This window comes from Watersipora subatra, chromosome 2 (assembly GCF_963576615.1).
Source record: "Watersipora subatra chromosome 2, tzWatSuba1.1, whole genome shotgun sequence".
In the NCBI taxonomy this organism is placed as follows: Eukaryota; Metazoa; Bryozoa; class Gymnolaemata; order Cheilostomatida; family Watersiporidae; genus Watersipora; species Watersipora subatra.
The window spans coordinates 38263205-38279008 of record NC_088709.1 but is presented as its reverse complement, the minus strand read 5'-3'; the positions used below and the strand labels follow the sequence as shown (position 1 = coordinate 38279008).

Genomic DNA, 15804 nt, shown 5'->3' with positions numbered 1-15804 from the left:
GCTAACAAAGAAGAGCAGTAGTTTTTTTAATCGCTTCAACCATAGAATTTCTAAACTATATGTAGATGTTACATAAATGTTCTAGAATTGTATATATTTTATATCATATATAAAGTTTAATACATCTAATAGTTATTTCCAATAAAGGAAAACTGATTAATATAATAAGAAAAAATAGCCTTCCCTGCAAAACATGGTCTTATTAGCAGCCTCTGATTGGGATGAAAATAACATAAGCAACCTAGCAGTAATGACAGTTGGTGCAAGTGCTCACAAGTGCTGAAGTTGCCACTGGAATATACTAGACCAATAGAAGTAGACCAATATTTCTTCAAGGTTATGGTTGGGTAAAATGTCCACTTTCAAAATGGACTTTGAAAGTAATCATGCAGTTTAAATACATAAACTTATGTTCACTAATTTAAGAATGCCATTGAGGAAGAGTATTTGTAGACGGTAAAAGCTAATAAAATCATAAAAAAGTATGGTAAGTAAGCAGGAATGCGGCAAGGTTTACGCAGTTGTGATTAATTCGCATTTAATTAGAAAATGAAAGACAAACCTCTGAGTAAAGATGCACTGTTGTGACATTACCAAAAAAGTAGGTTTTGAATTCAGCAGCAAGGTTTTTATGTCCATTATCATAAAATACTAGTTCATAGGAGTACGCTGGTGCTTATTCTATGAAAATCAAATAAATTGCAGCATTTTAATAATGAGTCCAACCATGCACATGGAGCACTAGAGTTGGAGAATACAAAACGGTGACATATTCTCCACAGCAAACCATAACCATTAAATCATAAACAGGAAAAAAAATCATCAGCCGTAACCACGTGTGCTGTCAGCCTCTGGCAAGATCATCTACAAGGAGAACAAATAATTTTGTAAGCAAAGTTGTAGTAAAAGTAACAATGTACTGCAATCAGCGACAATGCCAGGTAACACGCTGGGGGATGCCCACTGCCATAAACACGAAAACATAGCATTCGGTAGTTTATGACAGCTTCAGAGAAAACCACTAGACATGAAGTAAAGGTCCAAACACACTAGGCGATTTTATCGCGAGCGGCATGAGGAGGGCGGAGATATAGCTGGCGTGTGCACAAACACACTTGAGTGATTCACTAGCAAACGACATAATTGACACGCCCACAAACTGCAAATAAAATTCTGTATCTTTAGTTTCTTCGGAGTTGTTAATAAATCTAGGTTAGTCAATATGGCGCCGTCTAGGCGACAACGTAAACAACTTACGCGTTTGTTATTAAACCTATCTCACTTTCACGGATTGTACACTGCTTACACTACAAGAAGACATAAGAAAAAACGATTATTGTATTTTTAACTGTAATTTTTTTTATTATTTTTAAACATATTTTATTTTGAAGTGGTTTTTCGTACTAATAAATTAAATATTTACCGTTCTCAAGATGGTCAACCTGCGCAACGATTGACTCCAAATGTTGGTTTTCAACTCGCGTTTTTGTAATTTTATTTGTTATGGTGTACATGACTGGGAGTGTTATTATTACATTTATAAACAATCCAGTGTTTGTTCTGAGGATGTTTCAATCGTAACAAAATAGCAAATTATCGCTGCTGTACGTTGGTGAACAGCGATAAGACATAATTACCCGCCATAAAATTGCATTCTGGTAAAAGCCAACCAATCGAAATGCCTCTCGCTAGCGATAAAGTTGTGTAGAGAAAGTCTAACGTTATCGCTCTGCATGAGCACGCTGAGTGAATTCTAGCGCAGATTAGCGCCACGCAGCACGATATCGCTCTAAATATCGCCTAGTGTGTTTATACCTTTAGTGTTTGAGAGATGTATGTTGAAAGTCATCTTTCTCAAAGATGACTTTCAACAGATGACTTAGTTTTTCCCTGTGCGCTACTAGCAAAATAGACTCTCTAGCAAAATAGACTCTCTAGCAAAATAGACTCTCTAGCAAAATAGACTCTCTAGCAAAATAGACTCTCTAGCAAAATAGACTCTCTAGCAAAATAGACTCTCTAGCAAAATAGACTCTCTAGCAAGCATCACGGTATTGTCCTTCATGGATAGTGGGTGGCCAAGGTGCTCCCCCCACTTTGTGTGGCATTGCAATTTTCACTGACCTGCCTGGTAAATAAACACGGACCCTGAGTGTCTGGCTCCATGGGAACTCCTCAGAGCTGTGACCGCTAGCTGAATTCCTCCCTACAACACGCATCGCATCGATGCTAAACCTCAAGGGAATGATAAATACAATATTTTCTATGCTGTTGCCGAGAGGTCAAAAGTGTGCTGCCCCATGCAGCGTAATGACTTGGCTGAATATGCAAGCTGAAGCGTTGTACAAGTGCCAAGTACAGTGGAACATGATAACCGAACGATTCTGAACTTCAACTATACCAAAGTCGTATGCGAATTTGGAGAAAATTTTAGCTCAGATTTCATACATATATTCAGAATCTGAACAGCCAAGCACGCATCCATTCAGCGGCATCAATTTGATTCAGCCTCTCAATGAGAATAGACTTACGTATTGCGCAAAAATTTTATTTCACATCTTTTGCGACATTATTAATTATGAGCCATGAACAAGTCAACAGTAATGATAAGTTGAAAAGGAAGATCGTTAGGACCACGATGGGGCTGCAAAAGCAGATAACAGCCAAGTATAAAAGCGGCAAGCGACTCTCACTTCTGAATACGGCATAACAAAATCAACTATTTCAACATTTAAGAAAATAAAAATATGATAAAGGCTGCCAACATCACAAAAGGTCCGGCTGCAGCATTGCCCTTATTCTTATATTTTACTGTTAATAGTTTATGTCGTGATTTAAATACTGTATTAATTCAGATTTTTTTCTAGAAGTATATACATGTGCATTATATTGACTACTAGCTGTACTACCCGGCGTTGCACGGGTAATAAAAAAGTCTTTGGGCAGAAAGTTTATTTTAGTTTATATACAACATTTACCATTATAACTTTTAAACTTCATATCACGAGAAAAAATAAAAATGTAAAGGTGTTTAAATGTGAAATCATTAACAAGTAATGGTTAAATATAGGCTGTTTTTCTACGATTACAATAAAAAATTATTTGGTGTACAATTATATGATTTTATTTAGTTTCAGTGTTGGCATGCGAAAATATCGGAGGCTATAGAGGTACATAGAGTGGTATAGAAACCCATAGTAATTATCTAACGCAATCCTCCTGGTAAAAATCATAATCATTAAAAAATAGTTACAATATGTAAACCTTAGTAACCAAAGGTACCTACAATAACTTGTGTATTTAGTGGTTATCTGCTAGATAATATAACATTACAATGTACTACGTGGAGAGTTCTTACCTTCGAGACAGACGTGTACCATAAATGCTAAATCCAATATAAATGAATTTAGTTTACTAAACACATACTTGAGGGGAGTCTTAGTATGTATTTTAGTAAACTTCTAACTTTTAACTAAAATTTTATCATTTATCCATTTGTGAATCCGTTTTTACCATAACGGATAACAGATACCGCTGAACCCGCCATGGCGAGCAACTTATCTCTTTTAATAATATATAATCAGTACACAAATCGCCAAATTTTAATTTGTAAAGAAATTATTGTTGATATCGTGTGGCAGAAAAAATTCGCCCTAACAAATAAATAATGAAAAAGAATATTTTATAACAGGGGCATTGTAATGCGTGGGCGCAATGCTCAAATAATACGTCATATAGCGTGTGCGCAAGCTATACGGTATATGATACTTTTATCAATACGCCTCATATAGCTCAGTGGTAGAGCGTGTGGATTTAAAACTTGCGGTTGCAATCTCCGTGAATCCAAACCTATCAGAATGCAAAATTTCAATTCCAAGATTTTAATAGCTATAGCTAGACATACACAGGTACAGACACACATACAGACAAACTTAAAGAAATATATATAAATAGAACATGTCTATTCAATAACCCTTTTTGCTTATGGGGGGATTGATTCAGTAACTCTGGAGCGAATTATGATGGAAAACTGAAGTACCACTGCACATCGTATTATGACCTCTGCTGAACATCGGTATAAGAAGACACTATATTTCATTCAACATGTTCCAAATCTCAACAACCTAGTGATAAATAGTAGGAACACTGACTACCACCATCTATAACATGTTAGGTGTATGACACTGACTACCACCAGCTATAAACATGTTAGGTGTATGACAGTGACAACCACCAGCTATAAAAATGTTAGGTGTATGACACTGACTACCACCAGCTATAAACATGTTAAGTGTATGACACAGACTACCACCAGCTATAAACATGTTAGGTGTATGACACAGACTACCACCAGCTATAAACATATTAGGTGTATGACACTGACAACCACCATCTATAAACATGTTAGGTGTATGACAGTGACTACCACCAGCTATAAACATGTTAGGTGTATGACACTGACTACCACCAGCTGTAACATGTTAAGTGTATGACACAGACTACCACCAGCTATAAACATGTTAGGTGTATGACACTGACTACCACCAGCTATAAACATATTAGGTGTATGACACTGACAACCACCATCTATAAACATGTTAGGTGTATGACACTGACAACCACCAGCTATAAACATGTTAAGTGTATGACACTGACAACCACCAGCTATAAACATATCAGGTGTATGACACTGACAACCACCATCTATAAACATGTTAGGTGTATGACAGTGACTACCACCAGCTATAAACATGTTAGGTGTATGACACTGACTACCACCAGCTATAACATGTTAAGTGTATGACACAGACTACCACCAGCAATAAACATGTTAGGTGTATGACACTGACAACCACCAGCTATAAACATATTAGGTGTATGAAACTGACTACCATCAGCTATAAACATGTTAGGTGTATGACACTGACAACCACCAGCTATAAACATGACATGTTAGGTGTATTACACTGACTACCACCAGCTATAAACATATTAGGTGTATGAAACTGACTACCACCAGCTATAAACATGTTAGGTGTATGACACTGACAACCACCAGCTATAAACATGACATGTTAGGTGTATTACACTGACTACCACCAGCTATAAACATGTTAGGTGTATGACACTGACTACCACCAGCTATAAACATGTTAGGTGTATGACACAGACAACCACCAGCTATAAACATGTTAGGTGTATGACACTGACTACCACCAGCTATAAACATGTTAGGTGTATTACACTGACTACCACCAGCTATAAACATGTTAGGTGTATGACACTGACTACCACCAGCTATAAACATGTTAGGTGTATGACACAGACAACCACCAGCTATAAACATGTTAGGTGTATGACACTGACTACCACCAGCTGAATAAAAGAATCAATTAGAAATGGTGAGATCTTAAGCTGTATGCCAATAGCACAGAATTCACAGGCAACTCCCCTTTGTTCCTCACAGGGAGTACGTCATTTGTGGGTTGCCTGCTCAGGGGTGATCTGGATGGCAACTTGCTCTTAGAGTACTCCAAAAATAGAGCGCTTCAATTTGGGGCAAAAAAACCTCTTTTGGTGATTATTAGTAATTACACTTTTACATATTATTTAGATTTATTCATAGTTTTACTTCAGGCATTTGTTTGAATGTTATATGCTAATTATCTGAATTGGTTGTCATTATTTAGAGCTCTGAAACAAATTAAACAATATACAACATGATTTTATAGGAATAGTGTGATGGTTTTGACAAATAAAGAGAGTGTTGAAATGGCTTAACTGAGCAAGTCGTGCATTGACTGCATGTAGTAGTTCTTGAGGTCATTTGGATGAAACTGTGAGTGACAGAATATCTGCAATCACAGGTTCCTCTCAACATTCCTCCATAGTAATTCAGACCTGCTAACTGGTAACTAGGAGGATCTGCTAGACAATGTGCCCTCTATAGCTCTATTGTTGTAGCCATACAATAGTGAAGCAACGCCTGGATGGGCCAGTGGTGAAGTGCTGTACTAGGTAGACAAAAAGATCATGTCTCTCTCTATCTATCGTTTTTTTACGTCATCAGCCTGTTTGCACATGCGCTCATCACGAAAAAGTCGCCACCTTTGAAGAAAACGATTGTCATTCTCTTGATTAATAGTATTTTTCGGTGTTGTTTTGATACTAGAATGAAAAATTTGCAAACAAAAGCATTGTTTGCTATAATTAATTGCAGAAGCTTCATGTTTTTAATGATAAAAGTTGTCCATAAAGATGGCAGACAAAAATAGAATGATGCCACGAAAAAACAAAGGATAGGGCGGTATAATAGGGCGATGTTTGTGCAATGCCTATGTTAAGGTGGTATCTTTTACTTATGGGCATGTACACATGTGGTGCTGTTGGTCGATAAGGCTGCTTCTATGGTACAAATATGGCACATCACGTGGGTGTTTTGCTTCCAAACAGCGAAACTTAATCACGACAGAATAAGAGAAACACAGCCTCTAGGATGGAATTGCAGCATCATATGGGGATGTGTCGCTACGCTATCACTGTATGAAAACTTAGCAAATGTGGTGAATATCCTGATCTATTTAAGGCTAAAATAGAAAATAGATAAATTGGTTCTATTTGCAGCATTCAGAAGTGGGTGTTTACAACCAGAGCGAGATACACTAATACAACTTTATAAGCTTCTGCTTCTAAGACCACCGACGTTCTTCTGCTGAGAGAGCTAGGCTTTGTAAAAGCCTTCACATTTGCATTCTCGCGACCCTGAGAAACCCAGGTAGTTGATTTAGCTGCGGCCTAGAGAACATTAGTACACTGGACCTTGGTTCTCGAACGCTCCGGTCTTGACCAAAAAATTTGAGCTTTGTTCGTCTCGGATCTCTAAATCAGCATGGAAACATTTGTTAACAAAGGGAGAAGCAAGTTACGCTTCATAAATTCTTTATGATAAGGAAGGAACCATCTGGGACGACGCCTCCTCTACCGAAGAGATTTGCTAAAAAAACAACTCCTCCAGGTAAGTTACTCTAAATTGTTTTGGAGGAGGATTCATCTTCAAAGATGTGAAGTAAACGTGCAATTGATGTTTATATTTTCTTTTTCACGTGATTTTTGACGTAACTGATCGGTTGAATTTTTTGCTGTTTCAATTTTTGCAATATTCAGTATTCAGTATTGTATCTTAACCTTTAATATTTTCGATGTTTTAAGAGCAAAACGTACAAAATGTTTACTTTAAGTTTTCCTTTATAGATAGATCATCATCATAGATAGAAAATATTTTATTAAAATCAAACACGATCTAAATATACCCGTTTTTTATTGATAGTATGCAGTATACAGTACAGTTAATGATGTAAAATGTTAAAAAAATACTTCACCGAAATTTTTTTCTCGACTTGGCACGGATTAAAATTTACATACATTAATTCTAATGGGGAAAATTGTTTCAGATCTCGAACAACTTCACTTTCGAACAATTTTCTGGAATGGACTATGTTCGAGAACCGAGGTGCACAGTGTACGTAAAAATCTGAAGGTCAATTTCTATAGTTATTGAGCTCAAAAACTTGGTCGTTCAACACGTGTCTGTCTGGATATGCAATACACAATGTTTTGTTATGTTCCTTTACTAAGAAGATGGGGGGAGATACTTCTGCTAATCTCCCATCTTCCATCTTGTATTCACCTAGATATACAGTAGACACTCCTACAACGTATATCTACATTAATGTAAATTCCACACAACGTAACGAATTTATATAAAGTTTTGCTTTGTACTATAAAAAAAATTTCATACAGCTTCAAGTGTGAAGTTTTCAAATTCGATTTGAATAATGCACATCATAAAATAGCCTTAAAATATCGTTTTCCTTCTTGCTGCACTTGAGAGAGAAAATGACATTGGTAAGGGTCTCTATTATATATACTAATCTCTTGGCTGTTTAGTTCGCCATGAGAAACAATCAGGTGTGCCGATAAAGCGGAGATGATAAGTAGCTGCGCACATAGTATTTAGTACAGGTGTTAGTGCCGGTCTACCGATCTGACTGTCACAGTTGGAGTATCGCCGAAAGCTACCTTTCAGCATAGCCTTTAATCATTTAGACGGATAAACAGATAGACACCCCCCTAATTATGGTAAGCTTACATTTCTACTTTACTCATTTTAGACATGAAATATTTTTACTGTTTTCCTTCTGAGTAAAATTTTTTTATTATGGAAATTTTCTCAAAACTTCCTATTAAAATTTGACTGAAAATATACTTCAACATGCAATTTTACCAAAATGTTCTTTATTTTTATAACCTCCACATTTTATTTTATCATAAACTGTTCAATATAAGGAATATCAGCTTGACATAAAACTGAAATAAATGTTTTATTGGTCGTTGAGGTCGCCATGGTAATGCAATCGGAAATATCATTCAGTTTTTTCATTGCTGTTCTCAGTGTTAAATAGAGTTTAAATTACAAAATGTTCTCAAAGTAAAGTGAAACAACTTTGGTTACCATTTAAATATAATTCATAAGTTTTTAAGTAAATAAATTCATAAGTAAAATAGGACATTTGACACTTAGAATTTTTTTACAATAATAATTGGTCTTAAAACACCGAGGTTGCAAAAAGATGTAGATCATAAACATGACAGTATTATTCAACTATGATTATCACGCTAATTTAAAATTTTAATTCATCGCTAATTTAAAATAATCCCGGTCTCCATCATGAACAATGAAAAAAGGATTGTATACTATATTAGCCAAATAGAATATGCCAAAAAGGCAGAAAAGATCATTGGGAGTTGCTTCCTATTGATGTAAAAAAGCATAGAATGGCTTTATCTCTTTTTAAATGTAGTAAGACTGATGAGGGTATGTGTGAACTTTGTTGATCGTCACAGTCGACATTAATTAGCGTACGACTACATTTCCGTGAGTGGTTTGCGGTGTAAAAAAAAGAAATTAAACGTGAAATTAAGGACGGAAGTAAAGTTTCATTTAAAATAGAGTATTTACATGTATATAATATACTGTTTACTACGCGCTTGTCCTACACTGCTAGGAAAGTTGATGTGATTTTGAGATATTCTTGTAATTTGTTATTTTTTTAATAAATAATGTTACAAAAAAGCAAACATTAACAAAACTAATTAATTTCATTTTTGGCAATATAGATATGAATATAAATATTATATTGTTTTTTTGTTTTCATGTATTTTGACATTAAATTTAATAGTATTTTTAATTATAATATCTAGCAAGTATTTCATATATATTTTTAATATATGTATTACCATATATTTATTGATTATTCGATTTTAATTTACCATTTACATTAATTATATAAATAATATTCATTGCATTATTTATTAATATATGGGTATTAATAATAGCCATATTACTAATAATTAATAAAAATGGTATAAAACTGCATTAAAATATCATCTCAGATTGCAACTGCTACTAGTGAATATTTATTATTCATATTCTATAAAATATATATGTGTTTCAAATGATATCAAAAATTTAACAAGTCACAAGAGTTACTAATTTCTAGTCAGTGGAAATGTTAAGCAAATAAATTTTAAATATTCAATATAGATAAATTTATTGACTGCAGAACCTGTTTATTGATGCAATTTTATCTGTATTAATCAGTATTAAAATCTATTATTATCAACCAATTAAGTTCTTGTAAGAATTCAACTTGGTATTATAAATTTAGTTATAAATTATAAATGAGACTATCATGTTGTACTTTTATCGCATGCATTTGCATCCCGATGAGACGTCACACAATCGTCAATATAGCATGGACCAATAAGCCGACTTTAAAATCTTTCAAAGCTTTAGGTAGCTAAAATGTTATATTATGACATGCTAAAAATTGAGAAAGTTTAAAGACTTGGAAAATTCAATAAATTTAACCCCAGATTCTCATAATAAAAAATCTTACTTTTTGCAAAATAGACCTTGCAGTCTAGGATAAAAATAAACTCACAGATATATTGACATTAAAGCTGTGTCAACCATAAATTTATTATACAGTTTGTATACTATGTGTTACATGTATTATACAGTCTGTATAATGTTGTAGGAACATCTGCTGTAATGGTTACTATGTGTTACATGTATTATACAGTCTGTATAACGTTGTAGGAACATCTGCTGTAATGGTTACTATGTGTTACATGTATTATACAATCTGTATAACGTTGTAGGAACATCTGCTGTAATGGTTACTATGTGTTACATGTATTATACAGTCTGTATAACGTTGTAGGAGCATCTGCTGTGTCGATAAGCTGCTATAATACAACAAGCTACGCAGTGCATGGATTTATGCGCAAGTTATAGCAGTGCATAGACTTACGGATAAGTTATAGCAGTGCATGGACTTGCGTGTAAGTTATAGCAGTGTATGGACTTACGTGTAAGTTATAGCAGTGTATGGACTTACGTGTAAGTTATAGCAGTGTATGGACTTACGTGTAAGTTATAGCAGTGTATAGACTTACGTGTAAGTTACAGCAGTGTATAGACTTACGTGTAAGTTATAGCAGTGTATAGACTTACGTGTAAGTTATAGCAGTGCATGGACTTACGTGTAAGTTATAGCAGTGCATAGACTTACGTGTAAGTTGTAGGCCTAACATATATTTCACTGACTGACAGCTCTCAGCCTTTTATTTATATGTATAAATAAAACTATCTATACCCAAATCCTCCGATATTCCTTTATACTACACAATATTATAGCATCAGCTAATATATAATGTACATTTAGGGATGTTCTGATTTTGTAATAAGGAAAAAGAATGTGCCAGCAAATGTGCTAAATCAGGCGGGTAGAGAGAGCCTTTCTCTCTACCCGCCTGCTTGTAAATATGGACTTGGCTAAATGATGACTGATGAACAATTATAGATGTAGAGACAGGCAAGGAAATCTTACAGTAACAGTTGATAACAAAACTAAACATCCGACAGGTGGCATTAGTAAAGACAACTGCCGATGTTGGGTGGCGCCTTTGAAGACGTAGTGTTGAAATATCAAAGAAGGTAGATCATTAGGGAACAAGTGAATAGATGAATAGAAAATACGTATGTGCTAAAAACTAACGAAACTCCCGGAAGGCTTCAATTATGCATTACATAAATGATACCATTCATACGTAATTCTCAACTGCTCAGAAATACGTAACAAGGCAAGAGGAAATCAACAGCGTATTAGGAAGACTTTGGCCACAATGTTGCTGTCAAGAAGTTGTTTTCATGCATCCTCTGAAATTTTGAGATTTAATAAAAGGCTTGGTATTACATAGCTACTCGGCCTACAAAGCTACTATTTGTTATATGACTACTTGGTGTTACATAGCTACTCGGTGTTACATAGCTACTCAGTGTTATATAGCTACTCGGTGTTATATAGCTACTCGGTGCTACATAGCTACTCGGTGCTACATAGCTACTCGGTGTTACAAGGCAACTCGGTGTTACATAGCTACTCGGTGCTACATAGCTCAAGTCATGCAATAATATTGCTCCTTGGTCATAGTCCTGATCCTACTGGTTTCCTAGCATGTCTAATATAGAGCAGCTGCAGCATAATATCTAACATGTATTGGAAGTGGAATATTCAAACACCTTTGACAAGTAGCCTACTCATCTCACCTTTATTTTCAAATCAAGTCTTTTAAAGTTATTGCAGCAATTATTCATTACAAAACACGATGATAGTCTTTTAAAAACACATACGTACATGACAGGAGGTCACTGAGTACATTATGATATGTCTAGTCAAGTGTCAATCTTCGGCACAATGCCAAAGTGTCAAGCTTTACCCCTGCAGAGTAAATCTGAAGGAAGATAATCCCACAGGTCAAGTTGACATATATAGGGATATACTGTTTCCATCGTGCGAATGATGTGAATTTGGAATTGTGCGCACGTTCAGTTATCGTGCAATAAGTGTTTTAATAAATATTCGCATGTTGCGGATTGACGTGGGTGTTTTGTTAAAAAAGGAATTCTATGCCAGGGGTCATGGCGGTGCGCTCCTACCAGGGATCATAGCGGCGCGCTTCTGTCTCGTCAAATTAAAATAGAAAGGACAAGAGTGGAAAATTTTAAAAATAGAATAGCTTGTGTAAGTGCCATTTCCAACTTTCGCAAGCATGAAACTTTAGATAAAAATTTGTGAATAAGAAAACTCGCTGACTCGCAGGTTTTTACTTGTTTCTATCTTGTGGATGATGCAAACTTGCGGATTCATGGAAGTTGTCATGGAAACGGAGTAATTGTAATTGACAACCGAGTCATGGAAACGGAGTAATTGTAATTGACAACTGAGTCATGGAAACGGAGTAATTGTAATTGACAACCGAGTCATGGAAACGGAGTAATTGTAATTGACAAACAAGTCATGGAAACGGAGTAATTGTAATTGACAACCGAGTCATGGAAACGGAGTAATTGTAATTGACAAACAAGTCATGGAAACGGAGTAATTGTAATTGACAACCGAGTCATGGAAACGGAGTAATTGTAATTGACAACCGAGTCATGGAAACGGAGTAATTGTAATTGACAACCGAGTCATGGAAACGGAGTAATTGTAATTGACAAACAAGTCATGGAAACGGAGTAATTGTAATTGACAACCGAGTCATGGAAACGGAGTAATTGTAATTGACAACCGAGTCATGGAAACGGAGTAATTGTAATTGACAACCGAGTCATGGAAACGGAGTAATCGTAATTGACAACCGAGTCATGGAAACGGAGTAATTGTAATTGACAACCGAGTCATGGAAACGGAGTAATTGTAATTGACAACCGAGTCATGGAAACGGAGTAATTGTGATTGACAAACAAGTCATGGAAACGGAGTAATTGTAATTGACAGCCGAGTCATGGAAACGGAGTAATTGTAATTGACAGCCGAGTCATGGAAACGGAGTAATTGTTATTGACAACCGAGTCATGGAAACGGAGTAATTGTAATTGACAACCGAGTCATGGAAACGGAGTAATTGTAATTGACAACCGAGTCATGGAAACGGAGTAATTGTAATTGACAACCGAGTCATGGAAACGGAGTAATTGTAATTGACAGCCGAGTCATGGAAACGGAGTAATTGTAATTGACAACCGAGTCATGGAAACGGAGTAATTGTAATTGACAACCGAGTCATGGAAACGGAGTAATTGTGAGTGTCTGAGATCGAGTTCCTGATTATCTGCGCCCATTAATAGTATGAGCAAGTTGATCAGACTTAAAACTGGAATGTAAGTGATTTGGATAATAACAGTAATACAAATACAGTAGACGCTCCTACAACATAAATAATCTGTTCCAGGAACATTTGCGTTATAGGGATTTTACTTTATGGGAACAGTAAAATACATGTGAATATACATGTTCTACGATTTTGCCACACTCACCCCTTTGGCCATTCAAAAAGTGAAATAACTTGAATTAACTTTTTAAACTAGATGACTGTACAGTAACTGTAATATTATTAGTTTGTATTTGTATCAACAATCTTTCACTTTTTCCTTATAATATACTTTCACTCGGTTTATGGTCCATGATAACGATAATTCTACAATAAGTTCATAAGGAGAGTGTCCACCTTCAATGCAAATTTAAACCAACCTTTTCATTTTTGCTAGACAGCATGGTCTACTCTGCAAAAATGATAACGAATATTTCATCTCTAAAATAAAGTAAAACAAAAATATCTTTACAATACCTAATAAGAACGGTGTCTGTCTGACAGTCCGTCTATCTGTGGCCAGGGTTCAAGATAAATATAAGCTTTCGATGAGATGTCAACTCGAGGCATTCAGCTGGGTATACCGACATCCTACCATCTGCCCCAATCGATTGCCCTTAAAGGTTGACTAGCAACAAAATTCCCATTACAGTTACATGTATTTGGTATCAAAAGATTCACCATGTCTTACTCTGCTGTGTTGTAGGTGCCAAATATGTGGAAATGTGATTACAAGCTCTTAAAAGCTCAAAAACGAAAAGCCGCCGTAGATTTGAATCTCTTTATTTCTCTGATGTAGTCATTACAGTTTGGTTATTGTCTTGTCACGTGATGTTCTCACGTGAATTGAAGGCCAATAAAAAGCTTAATATAAACTTATCGTAGCACTAGTTTTATGACAAACGCTTTGGGTTTTACCGAAGATCCCGTATCAAATATAGATGCTCGCTACTTTACAGTTTTGTTTCGGCTTGATCTAATCGTCAAGTCGTAATCTAATCATGTGACCCAATACTTCGCAAATAATTTTTGCAGCACTTTTCGATTATCACAGGTGACCAAAAGGCTCGCCTTGATTATCAGACAATGATATGTACTCCTTCGAGGTAAGGTTGAAAAATTAAATGAATTTTTATGGTAAGTTATAAGATATTACTGCTAAAAGTGACAGCATTACAATGACGATAAAATAGACGCACAAGAACAATAGACATGGTTTTATTGAATGCGTGAAGTAGCCTATATTTCTGAAAATATTTCGACGAATGAGGTTGCATGAAAGTGTAAACAGAAACCATCTCCCACAACTGCATCACATTTGAGCTGTTTTGGAAAGAGAATCCAAACTACGGCGGTCTCGTGTGGCTGCGATTAACTGTTCATTTTTTAGCTTTTAAGAGCTTGTAATCACATTCCCACATATTTTGTACTTACAAAACAACAGAGTAAGACATGGTGAATCTTTTGATATCAAATAACTGTAATGGGAATTTTGTTGCAAGTCAACCTCAATTTATGAATAATTGTGCAGCAACTTTATTGTCTGTGCTTTATCGACACACCTGATGTTCTCTCACTGCAAACTAGACAGTAAATGTACTAGTACGTATATATCAATAGACCTCTATATGTCGTTTTCTCTCCCAACTGCAGCAAAAAGCATTACTTTTTAAGACTAACTACTAAATTTTCCTTATTTGCATCGAATTTGAGAACTTGCGCCAACTTAACACTTCCTGTTAATGGAATTGTTTACGTAGTACGAAGCAAAAAACTTTACATAAATTCTTTACGTTATGTGCAATTTATGTTATAGGAGGTTTGCGTTATAGGATCATCTACTGTAATTTAAAGAGAGGTACGTTAATGTACCAATTGAATAATATAATTAGTGTTGTAACAATATAAAGTAGGTGATAGCTAGGAATTTTTTAAAATTTGCTGTAGAATATGAATGAATATGCTGTAGAATGAATTGGTGACAGCGAAAGGGGGAGGGTCCATAGTTGGTGACAGCCAAAGGGGGAGGATCCATAGTTGGTGACAGCAAAAGGGGGAGGGTCCATAGTTGGTGACAGCTAAAGGGGAAGGGTCCATAGTTTGTTGAGCCAAAGGGGGAGGGTCCATAATTGGTGACAGCTGAAGGGGGAGGGTCCATAGTTGGTGGAGCCAAAGGGGGAGGGTCCATAGTTGGTGGAGCCAAAGGGGGAGGGTCCATAGTTGGTGACAGCCAAAGGGGGAGGGTCCATAGTTGGTGACAGCTTAAGGGGGAGGGTCCATAGTTGGTGGAGCTAAAAGGGGAGGGACCATAGTTTGTGACAGCTAAAGGGGAGGGTCCATAGTTGGTGACAGCTAAAGGGGGAGGGTCCACAGCTGGTGGCAGCTAAAGGGGGAGGGTCCATAGTTGGTGACAGCTAAAAGAAGAGCTTATAGTTGACATATTCCTTTAGAACATCTAATGTAGGAGTAACCTTTCGACAATGTTTAGCATGAATCTAATGGCAAGTCCTTCTAATGTTTATT

At 35.9% G+C, this 15804-nt stretch overlaps 1 protein-coding gene across 2 annotated transcripts in view; it reads right to left on the bottom strand.

Moving 5' to 3' along the window:
• Nucleotides 1–79: 79 nt before the first annotated feature.
• Nucleotides 80–15804, bottom strand: part of LOC137387658 (phosphatidylinositol-glycan-specific phospholipase D-like) — an 80876-nt gene continuing 65151 nt past the window's right edge. For both annotated transcript variants that reach the window (XM_068074140.1, XM_068074141.1), the window contains 2 exons: nt 2125–2206; nt 80–864 (listed from right to left, as the gene is read on the bottom strand). In XM_068074140.1, the coding sequence (XP_067930241.1) occupies nt 845–864; nt 2125–2206 (102 nt within the window). In that variant the 3' untranslated portion in view covers nt 80–844. The remainder of the gene's footprint in view (nt 865–2124; nt 2207–15804) is intronic.